General features: G+C 33.6%; 1 protein-coding gene across 1 annotated transcript in view; it reads right to left on the bottom strand.

Annotated features, from left to right (window-relative positions):
- The window catches only part of LOC145279849 (uncharacterized), a 67,343-nt gene extending 56,259 nt beyond the window's left edge, over nt 1–11,084 (bottom strand). Inside the window, exon 1 of the mRNA XM_080131295.1 lies at nt 8,693–11,084. Within this exon, the coding sequence (XP_079987421.1) occupies nt 8,693–8,706 (14 nt within the window). The 5' untranslated portion in view covers nt 8,707–11,084. The remainder of the gene's footprint in view (nt 1–8,692) is intronic.
- Between the last annotated feature and the right edge of the window lie 1,513 nt (nt 11,085–12,597).

Here is a 12,597-nt window from a genome sequence, read left to right as displayed (position 1 = left end):
TAAAAAAAAAATATGTTTCTCCAATTCGAATCCTACAAGTGGTTTTTTTCCGTTCGCCTTCTCTTCTTTCAGAGCCGACTTCCTCCAACTTTTGCCTTTTTAGTTTCGCTGCTGTGTGAAACACCCGCACGGCACGGGGTCTTTTAGTACAACAACCGCCCGTGTTATTATTTTTCTACAACTCCATTTTCAATGCCCCCCCCGCACCCACTTACGGATTCGCATTCCTTTTTCTTTTGAGCATTTGTTTGGTATATCGTCATTTTTCTTCAGAAACAATGCAATAAGACACTTATCAGCATCAACTCAATTTTTTTCTTTTCTAACATTGTATCCTTTGACTTTAGGCTTTTAATGGAACAATAAAAACGAGATTCTATTTTTGTTTTTAAACATTTTTGTCTTGCGCATACACATCAATACACTATGAAAAGAAACTGGAATCTTAAAGATCTGTATCATTCTAGTTATTATAGGATTAGCTAGACTCACGAGAAAGAATTTAAAAAATCTACCTGGCAAATATACCTAGTGAACCAAGTGCAAGAGATATTTAAAAAATAGCACTTAAAGGGACGATCAGAATCTTAGAATGTTGGCATCTGGTAGGATGCTATCTCCTGCTTGAACAAACTAATATTAATGATAAAATATTAATAGCACTTATGCACAATAATAGACCATATATTTTTTAGATAGGCTTTTCGGGGTTGTATTACTGTACACAGATTCGAAAAAGTTGTCAAAAAACAAATATATAACAAATAAATGTTATCAAAGGCAAGATAAATTACTTTTCTACCTAACTGGATATATTTTTTGTGTTTTTATTCAGTGTAACATGTTTATTCAGCTCGAAAACATGCAGTGTTTACCGATGTATTGGAAAATTCAAAATGGCGGCCGACTCTCTCTCGGAGAGGGTAAGTTTGGGAAAAGGTATTATAAATAATAAACTAGACAAAATACTGTTAGAAATTCGCTCAATATATGTTACCGTGACATAAGTTGACATATATTCGGTTGTTTTTTTAATAGTATTTTGTCTAGTTTATTATTTATAACATCTTTTCCCAAACTTACCGTGTTAAAGAGACAGTCGGGCGCCATTTTGAATTTTCCAATACATCGGTAAACACTATGTTTTTCGAGCTGAATAAACATGTTACATTGAATAAAAACACGAAAAATATATCCAGTTAGGTAGAAAAGTAACTTATCTTTCCTTTGATAACATTTATTTGTCATATATTTGTTTTTTGACAACTTTTATGAATCTATGTGTACAGTAATACACCCCCCCCTCCCGTCTCCATGTTAAGAATGGGTTTAACGTTATTATTTCAGCACGGTTCGTATTTTGCATAAGTACCAAACCCCCACTCATCTGCCTCGCCATTGTTCGCAGTAATATTCATATATACATTTTTTGATAATGAAAATAAATAAATAAATAAAAACGTGCTAATGCACTTACTAATCCGCGCTATTTTTTAAAATCGTATTTCCAAGTTTAATTAAAGTTTTATGTTTTTATTCGATTGTAAGAATAGGTACAAAACACCCTCCCCTCCCTATGTTAAGAATGGCTTTTTAAATAATAACGTTATTATTTCAGCACGGATCAATAAGTGCATGGAGTACCAAATAAAATAAATAAATAAAACGCCCACCGTTGCCTTATTTAAAGTGAAGGATTTCTTCCCGAAATAATTTCAGGTGGTGTGTGAGGTTGTCTGACTTACTACCTCTCACTACAAAATAAACACGAGTCTTCGAGTGGTTTCACACAGAGCGTAAAATGGAACGAGTAACCATTTATAATTTTGACATTCCAAAACGACTATTTTGGAAATACAAAAATTACTCGTTCTAAGTTGTATAGTCAAGAACTGTGCAACCATTAAAAAAAAAAAAAAAAAAAAAAAAAATACGTTAATATTTTTTTTTTTTTTTTTTTAGTGAAGTGAAACCGAATGCAAAGTTAACTTGTTCGCATGAAAAAACTTTTTCCGTTAATGATGTGAAATCATATCAACGTGTAAAAGATTACTGCTTTCCTTATGTGATTGTTTAAAATAGGCACCGCCAAAACTGGGGGGGGGGGGGGCAGGTCAGTACTTTTTGACGGACCGTCTTTTTAAAAATCTACCAAAAATCAGGTAATTATCCGATCAATACGAAATTTTCAGCGATTGTTAGGAGAAGAATGAACTTTATAACATTGTACTTATTTTTCATAAACGATATTTATATATATATTTTTTTTGCTTACAACCCCCCCCTTGTTTTGAAGTGGGAACAAATATGCTTAAAATAATCATCTGAAACTGAACAAAACATATTGTGTTGTTGTAAGGGACAGCATTATAGATTAAAAAAAAAAAAAAAAAAAATTGTTTGCATACCTTATTTTGACGTCTGAATATCAGAACTTCGATTGTGTTTAATTATCCCGCTTTTGAGTTTTGAAGTGTGAAATTCGGTGAATATGTTAAGTAAAATAATTTAAGTTAAGCAAAACAAAAAAATTTTTTTTAATATTTATACGAAAAAAGCCATTTTAAAATTTTTCATAAATAAATTAACAATTTTTTTTTAGCGAGCCGAATAATGCATGACCATTATTAAACAGGGCATGCTTTGAATAATCGATACAAAAAAAAAAATTCGATAAATATTGTGCCCTTTGTGTTAAAAATAGCATCATTTTTTTCGATCCCGTTTGAAAACGTTTGCCGCCTTTCGACTACGGTGGACCAAACGCGCTGAAATAATTTTTTTTTATTCTGCTTTAAATTGCCCCCCCCCCATTTTGGGGAGCCTGGCCCCCACACACATACACATTAAAAATCAAACTCATACAAATGGTCACCCATCTGGTACTGGCCAGCCTCAGCTTAATAATACATTGAAATTTTCGTCACTGAAAAATAAGTTTTTTTGGCCTGTTTGGTCTTCCATAGTTTTATTATCAAACGAAAACGTAAACAGAGTCGATCTGAACTCTACGTCGACGCGAAATATCTGGTTACCTATATGAATAAGTGGAATTATTTGAAATTCAGGTACTTATATTATAATATTTTTGCATATTCTCTTATAAAATCATCCTAAATCTTAGTTAGACAATAAATAAATTAATTAATTATTTCAAAAACGCTTTTTTTTTTTTAAATATTTAAATACGTTTTTTGTGTAAGACAAAAAATGTCAATTGTTAACTTTTTGGGAAAATTTAACATTTAAAATTGAATTAAAAATAGTAGAAAAAGTTTTACATTATTCTGTTTTCTATATGATAAAATTCAGGGTTTTATCTTTCTGGAAAAAAAAGTTACTCAGAAATAATGGATTTTAATAAATGTAATTTAGTTTTAAAAAACAACAACAACTTGATTTAGCGGCCATTTTTGGCGGTGCCTAGTTTAAAATCATTTCCGTTTGCCATATCAATGATTTTTATAATGCATTTTAGAAAAAAACGTTCTCTGTACGCAAGAGCGTGGAAAGTGAAATGATGTTTTTCAATTTTAAATAAGACCCTCTTTTAAAGACCTTTTTTTTTTTTCCCCCAAATTTATTCATCCATCAACAAAAGTTTAATGCTTGGTTTTTTAAAAGTTATTGCATATTAGAAATCTAAGCTAGTTCAACTAAAAAGAAAAAAAAAGATTTTATTTTATTTATTGGCAAACACCCTTAAAAACTTGACATAGCATCACCTTTTTTATCATGACGTTTGAATTACATGTAACGATTTTCTGTTATTAGCTTAAAAAGTGTGTACGTGTGAGGGTATGTTGCCATCCGGAGTTAGGGTTAGTTGTAGGATTACAACAAGGAAGGCATATCATATCATATATATATATATATATATATATATATATATATATGGTACTCATGCAGAGAGCGATCCGTGCTGAAATAATAAGGTTATTTAAAAAGCCATTCTTAAGAGGGGAGGAGAGGGTGTTTTGTACATATTCTGTACTTTAACCTTACAATTGAATAAAAAACAACCCATAAAACTTTAATTAAACCTGGAAATACGATTTAAAAAATAGCGCGGCACTTTTTTTTTTTTTTTTTACAGTCCTTCGAAAAAGTGGTCAAAAGATGTGTGTATATAACAAATAAATGTTATCAAATGTCAGATAAGTTACTCTTCTACCCAATTGGGTAGGTTTTCAGTGTTTTACAATAATGTAAAATGTTTAATCGGCTCGAAAAAACAAGCAGGTTTAAAGGGTACGCGACGCCACAAGAAAAAGTGGCCACCATGTATTTGTTACGCGGTCATTTTTTTTCTTGTGGTCATGTAACCTTTGAAAAGGCTTTATATATTAAATGAAAAACACTAAAACCTATCCAGTTAGGTAGAAGAGTAACTTATGTTGCCTTTGGTAACATTTGCTTATTATATATTTGATTTTTTTTTTTTTTTTTCCACTTTTTCGAGGGACTGTAGACAGTAAAAACATATCTCTTGGGTTTGTATCACTGCACACAAAGATTCGAAAAAGTTGTCAAAAAACAAATATATAACAAATAAATGTTATCAAAGGAAAGGTAAGTTACTTTTCTATCTAACTGGATATATTTTTTGTGTTTTTATTCCATGTAACATGTTTATTCAGCTCGTGTTCAGCAGTGTTTACCGATGTATTGGAAAATTCAAAATAGCGCCCGACTCTCTTTAACACGGTAAGTTTGGGAAAAGGTGTTATAAATAATGAACTGGACAAAATACTATTAAAAACCCACCAAATATATGTCAACCTATGTCACGGTAACATATATTGAGCGAGTTTCTAATAGTATTTTGTCTAGTTTATTATTTATAACACCTTTTCCCAAACTTACCGTGTTAAAGAGAGAGTCGGGCGCCATTTTGAATTTTCCAATACATCGGTAAACACTGTATGCTTTTCGAGCTGAATAAACATGTTACATTGAATAAAAACATGAAAAAATATCCAGTTTGGTAGAAAAGTAACTTATCTTGCCTTTGATAACATTTGTTATATATTTGTTTTTTTGACAACATCTATGTGTACAGTACAAACCCGTACCATAATTTACTAACGGAAATACTAACGCATTTAATTAAATACTTAATTTTTTTTTTTTTTTTTTTTACTTCAAGCTTGGAAATTTCAAAATGTCCCACTGAGGTGTTAAGTAGGTTTTAAACAGATAAAATAGTAAAACATTAAAAAAGAAAGAAAAAAAAACAGTTCAACAAACTGTCAACATTTTTTTTTTTTTTTTTGCAAGGTCCCATAACTTTGAAACGTAAAACAACAAAAAACGTAATATAAGTAAAACTACGCATGACACAGAAATCGAAGATTAGCATTTAAGTTCACGTAAAAGCTAAACAGACGAGTTTCTGTTGTCGCTTGTCAACGTCAGAAACAAAACCCTCGTTTTTTTTTCTTTCTAAGAGAGAGAGAGAGAACCGATATGCGATCGTATGACCTAGTAAGTATGTTAATAAAAAGTCATACATAAATAAGTAAATGTCTGGAGAAGGTCACAGTGACCCAATACAGGAGTTATTAAAGAAGCAGGAAGTTCAATCAAGTATAAGATTTTTAGTATAAATACAGATATTACTATAATTAAACTGCGGGTGAGGAAGGGCTTTTATAATAGATTTATTACGTACATACATATAAAAGTCGCACTGACCCAGTGAAATAACCAAAAAAAAAAAAAAAAAAATGTAGTTCAAGATATCCGGTTATTATTAAATTGAATTATGCCTATCATCTCTCTCAGTAGTGTATATATATATATATATTTCTTAAACGATAAAACTTAACTATAATAATAAAGAGTTTAAAATGATGATGACGATGATGTTAGCAGGCACCGCAAGTTGATGATTGCAGGTTAAAAAGAGAAAGCCTAAGCAAATATAGGTCACATCACAGTTTCCCCCTCCACCCTCTCTCTAACTACCGCCTCCGTACATTCTCATCTTCTCCCGCACTCACCCAGACCATTTACAAACATGACACACTTCATCCAGCCATCAATAACAACAACCCACAAGCCAACAGCAATCCAAACGGTAGACGAGCAAAACTATAAATTCGTTCAATCAAATTTAGTCTAACCATACGTGATCGATAAATAATATAAGCCTTAAACAGAAAAGAAAAAAAAATTAAACCTAAGAAAACTAGCTATATAATTCCTATTATATATTTGTACGAATTTAACTTTAAAACTATTTTTTAAAAATCGGTGTTACTATGGATTAACACTTTTTTTTTTTTAAAGGAGATTACGTGTGAAGACCCTGAAAAACTTGGATAGAAACGTTACATTTTTAAAATTTAGAAGGGGGGGGGTCAGTTTCTGATAAATCAACAAAAATAACCCTCCTCATTTCCGGACCATTCGAGCGTTAACCAGTTTTTGTTAAATTCTAGGAGTTAATTGAATTTTGAGGAGGAATTTTTTTTTCTTTTCAGACAATTGTGTGGTTTGTGCGGAATTAGAATTAGTGGTAAAACAATTTAGTTAACAATCGTAAAAAGTTAGAATGGGTCGGAAACTCAGGATCACATGTGAGCAAACACGGCGCACGTACGTCAGTTGAGGTTCCAACTGCGACAACCTACAAACTGGGTCATTTCAATGGTCTTTTAGCTGTCGGACTGAGGCAAATGTTCTGAGTAGAGCACTAGGAGACCCACTCTCCCAAGCCTCATCTTTAAGGTGGAACAAGATTATCGCTTGTTGTCTGAGGCACCCTGACAAGGGAATACTGACGGGGCTACTCAGACTCAGCAGATTTCTGCTTTCGGGGCGTTAGCTCATTTATCCCACTTTCTGACCGTGTGTCACATCCTTTCACGGTGAGAGAAAGGTAAATACTACAAATTCAGGATCATTTTACATTAATGTGCGAATGTGGTCCTCCCCTTACACACTCTAAATTAAAATTTTCATTCCGACAAGTTAATCAGGGTGTTCACCTATAATCGTCTAAAATTAGAATCTCATGGGAGGGGGGGGGTAATTAAGTTGAGTATTCCTGTTAATCTAAAAGTTTACAAAAAAAATTTTTTTTAAATGTATTAATGTATCTTATCAAGGCCCAAAGGCTACTTACTCGCTACTCAATGATAAGGATTATTGAGTTTGTCAGGTGGGCGGCGAGAGACACAGTAATGATTAGTATGGATTGTTGAAATTGAATTATTTAATACAACCGTTCAACAAGAATAAACATTTGATGTAAATGAACATGTAGTTAGACGGGAAGCAGCTCCGCGATAATTGTGTTCGATAGGCGACTTTGCTCATGAAAGTTCCGTTTCATTTTAGGCACACAAAGAAAGATTATTGACACTGGTTGTAGCTAGACCAGTTTAAATTAAATTTGCTCTGAAGTGAAGTATGTTTCTGTTCAACCACAGGAGGTCATCTTCACAAGCATTACCTCCTTTACCGGGGAGATAGAGGAGCTTGTAGCCGATCGCCTAAGGCGCCCTCACCAGGGAATATCGACGAGTCTGATCACTTAAAATTTTGCATTTCTCCTTTGGAAGGAAGGGGTTCCCGGGTTCACCACTATAAACTGACCACATGAGTCATGTGGCACATGACTGATTGTCGCAGTGGGTTGAAAGTGGTGGGAAACAAGTAAATAAACTTAGACAAACATTTACATTATAAGCAAAAACGCGGAGAAGGAAAAACAATGTAGATATTGAAATATTTTAAGTCATATTTAAGTTAACACCATTAAAAAAATGGGAAGGGGGTTTACTTGTAAGAAATGTATATCCAGAGGATGTCAGTCAGCACTTATCGAGTAAGTCCAGGAAATGGCCGAAGCAGTTTACGATTTTGGAAATATATATAAAATGAACAAAATAATTTTACCGAAAAAAAAAAAAAAAAAAAAAAAAAAAAAGTCGATTTAATTTTGGCCATTTCCGGGACTCCGTCAGTATGTTTTTTTTACTTTATACACTATTTTTCCTAACAGGGCTGCAGGTTAAATTTTGAACTTTTTTAATTTCAAAGTTATAAATAAAAAAATTAAATAAATTAGCAAGATGGTCAAAATCCAGTATTACCCCCCCCCCCTCATTACGTTCGAAGGTTCACATATATTTCGCAACGGGAGTAATATGTCAGGTTTCCCCCAACAACAATAGAAACTCCGGTACAAGTCGAGACAAGTAAGGAGAAAATGGAGACATGTCGACAAAAAGAAATCGACATGTCGTCTCAATAATTAATTTTGAAGGTGATCATTCGTACGTGGAATCTAGCGACAGGCCAACAGAAAATAAATTGAAAAAGCTTCCGATGGTCGACCTCTTTATTGACACAATTCACCAAGCACACTGTGCCACACCACGCCATACTCTAGTTAGCTTTTTATTTTCGGACAGGACAATGTCTTCGATTCTATTAACAATAATAAGAGCATTTGGAAAAACGGTACAACGAAAAATGCAAAAATCACCAAATTTTAAAATATTTGAAAAATATTTTTTTCATCTTTAAAAATAATATCAATAATTAAAATAATGACATTTTTTATGACACATTCTTCCCGTGAGCATTTAAACATTCTGAGCGAACAAGTTGTGTAACAATCACGGAAAAGTGAACAAATAATTGAATTGACAAAAAATATATAAATGAAAATAATTACCGATAAAGGCTCATATTGTCCGCTGGGTAGGGAACAGTAGGCGCAAAGCAGGGTTGTTTAGGGTTCCCTATTTTTTCTTTTTCTTTTTTTTAGGGACCCATCCAACAGGTTGGGCTACAGACCACAAAAGCCGGACGTGAAGGACCTTAAGGTCCGTAGAAAATATAATAGACGGTCGTCACTGGGGGCGGAGACACATTGCACTGGTGTGGACGCAGAAGAACAACAACAGACAAACAGCGAAAAACCAATAATTATCTTCTAGCCACAGACGACCGACCCAGACTCGCTGCCTTCGCTGTTGCATTTAAATAAATTATGAAATTTTGTGGAATTCGAAAATATTAAAATTTGATAGAACGAAGACGAAAAAATCGATTCAGTTTTGAAATGCAATTCCTATATTGATTACTTAACGGCTTGTGTGTGTGTGTGTGTGTGTTCTTTTTTTTTTCTTTTTAAAGAGTTTTTAAAAATAAAATGTCCAGACTTATTCTAACATTAGATTTCTCATATTAAGAACGCAAGTTCTTTTAATAGCTAGTTTTGTTTCAATATCTAGACGTTTATCAAAGAATTGGATCGACAGAGAAGGATAAAGAAGACCGATCCAGCGGTAGGAAATCTACGCTAACACATGCAATGCATAACACTTGTTAGTGACTTAGTACATGTAAGAATGTAGAACAACCATTGGAGACGAGGGAGAGAGAAAGACTAACTGTTGGTATAACAGCATTGCATTTATTTTTGACAAGATATGCGCATTGAAATAAAACCAAGGTAAAATTTAAGAGGTTAACCTAAAAAAAAAAAAAAAAAATGTGGGGTTACTGGCCAACAAAAAAGTTCGACTCAATAATAATCAAAATCGTTCTAGTTTTTGTTTTCTTTCCAAATTCCAACTGTACGTTTTAACTTAAAAAAAAAAATGGTAAAAGGAGTTGATTAATATTTCTAACAAAAAAAAATTATAACAGTTTCTTTTTTGACTTAATAGTAAATAACTTTGGCTCCCTTTTTTATTTTACATTATAAAACAAAACTTATGAAAGACTTTTAATTATTTGTTTTGTAGTTATATATATATATATGTGTGTGTGTGTGTGTTTTATACGATATGGGGCCCTTTATTTATCTTGGTTCGGTTCTATTCAGATTTTTTTTTTATTAGGGTTGTTTCTTGTTTGTATAGTGAAAAAAAAAACAGCTAAGAAAGTTAGGCTCCATAAAAAGGGGTGCGCGTTGACGACGGAAACTAAGTATTTTACCAATTAACAAGTGTCAGTCTGCGTATAAAAGAACCAAACTAAAAGCTAAAAAGTGTTTCACATTAAATCACAAAATAAAAATAGAGGGAAGAAATCGTCATCTGGTATTTCTTTGTTGTTGTTTTGGTTTGTTTTTTATCTGAAGATGATCATGACAGAAGTAAAAGAAGAGAGAAAAGGACGAATAAAGGGGTTCGTAGACAGAGGGGAGAAGAGAAAAGGGACGGGGTAGACAAAATTAGAGTAGGGGAGACAGTGGGTATACGCAGCCGAAAAAAAAATAGAACGATATGCAGTGCAACAGCACCAGCGAAGAAGTGTCCGCAGGTTGATTTTAGGTTGTTAATTTTTGATCGGAGGGGAGGTTTTAGGATCCGGTGATGAAGAGTAGAGGTAAATCTCGCGTCATGTCCCTAGGGCTCCCCAGCTGCACCCGATGGGCTTGTGTGTCCAGTGACGTCATATCGCCGCCAGCGCCATCTTGCAGCAGCAGCGGCAGTTGAACGATCAGAAACATCAGCAGCAGCGAAAGGCAGTGGCAGTCGGTCCGACTGCAGGCGCACTTGTTACGGCTGTGCGTGTGCGTTAGTGAAGTAATCCTTCTTCGACTTACTAGTCTGCTCTGAGTGCTCTCCTTACTAGTCTCGCTCTCTTTACACTACTAGAAATAGTAGTAGGAACAGAATACCAATACCGACTAACAACTATGTGTTAGCAGTAGTAGCGCGAGTAACTACTTAACCACCTTTTTCGTTCGACGACAATCACTTCTTTCTTCCAAGGTAGCAAAAACTCCCAGAATTGTTTTGTTATATCAAATTATAATGATAATAAAAACGGGACTTTTTTTTTTTTAAATCTTTACTTCAAACAAATAGATTTAATAGGCAGGTTGTTTTAGTTGTCTGTTTTCGCATGAAATAAACTTCCCAAAACAATATAAAAGTTTAAAGACAAAAAGAAAAACTAAGGGGGTTATTAGAGAGAGAGAGAGAGAGAGAGAGAGAGAAAGAAATATGCTATGGATCAAGTAGACAGGTAGTTGTATTATTTCGTTTTTTAAGTTTAACAAGTGAGGAAGCAAGGGACAGAATGACGCAACGAGAGAGAGAGAGAGAGAGAGAGAGAGAGAGAGTGTGTGTGTGTGTGTGTGTGTGTGTGAAGGGGGGGAGTAAAAACGGTTCTTTGTCTTTGATACTGTAGGGGCTCGTCAGAAAATACACGTTTTCTTTAGTCTATGATCATAAATCAATCTTAATACTTAGCTTTTGCAACTTTAATTCAAACCTTAAATCGCTGTCTTTTCGTGGCTTGCATTAAAGTTTCAAAAGTAAAAACCAAGACTTTCGGATTTGCTTTTCTTATATATATATATATATATATATATATATATATATATATATATATATATATATATATATATATATATATATATATTAGTCACAATAGTAATTCCAATCAATTCATGAAGACAAAATGTCCGAAATGTTTCCTGACTATTCAAAAGTAATTTCGTTTTTTTTTTTGTTTTTTTTTTGTGGTCATGTCAATTTTCGCCCCTGTTTATAAAAAGCCACTCCATTTCAACTTCTGAGTCTTTATTTTTCACGAAAAAAACAAAACAAAAAAAAACAACAAAAAAGAACATTTGGAATTTCAGTTTGTAACACTCACCTATCTAGCCACACTGAAAAGCTGTTATACGTTCAAACGGCTGCAGATGGACACACACACACACACACACACACACACGTGTAAAGCTATTGGGAGAGGACCCCCCCCCCTCCAGCAAAGTATTAAATTAAGAAAAATTAAAATAAATAAATAGATAAAAGCGTAATATTTATTTCGGTACCGTCGGTTGAAATCCAAACAGAGGGAGGGGAGGGGGTTGATGAGAATCCAGCATATGTCCCCATTGTTTGTATTTGAAACTGACGGTATCAATGCTGTCATGATCACACACACACACACACACACACACACACACACACACACACACACACACACACACGAGAGAGAGAGAGAGAGAGAGAGAGAGAGAGAGAGAGAGAGAGAGGGGGGTAAAGTTTTCGTTGCGTAAAAAAATAGATAAATAAATAAACGGCAAACGATATTTTCTGAAGCACTAGTATTGTGTATTTATTTTTAACCAAAGGTGAGTGAGTGAACATTCTTGAACAATATAATCCATATAACAGCAATAAGATTGTACGTTTAATAACAATAAAATAATTGATCTAAACAAATAAAATATAAAAGTCATAAAAATATACAGAACTTTTTTTAATAAAAAAAATAGTTAAAGGAAAACAGAAAAATCGACTCGATTTTAAGAAAGGTGTGCAAACTTACCCGTATATTCCGGTAGAAGCGGATAATCCAAAAGGGTCAGTGTCATTGAAAGAAGCGGAATCTACCCCTCTTTTTTTCTGTCGCTGTCGTCGTTTTCAAAGGATGGGGGTTATCTCGCAAAAAGAAGGCGTCAATTCGAGTTTTAAGGGGCAAGGGAGAGAACTCGCGCGAGAAAAAATCGTAGGGAATTGGCACTTGCGCCCTTGTAAATGATTCACGCCTTTCAACAAATGAAACTTTTTATTTTATTTTTTTTAGAGTTTTAAATTAAAAGAAGGC

The sequence above is a fragment of the Euprymna scolopes genome, chromosome 7 (assembly GCF_053919585.1).
Source record: "Euprymna scolopes isolate OS-2025 chromosome 7, ASM5391958v1, whole genome shotgun sequence".
NCBI lineage: Eukaryota > Metazoa > Mollusca > Cephalopoda > Sepiida > Sepiolidae > Euprymna > Euprymna scolopes.
Note: the sequence above shows the minus strand (reverse complement) of the source record. Positions and strands in the feature narration are given on the sequence as shown.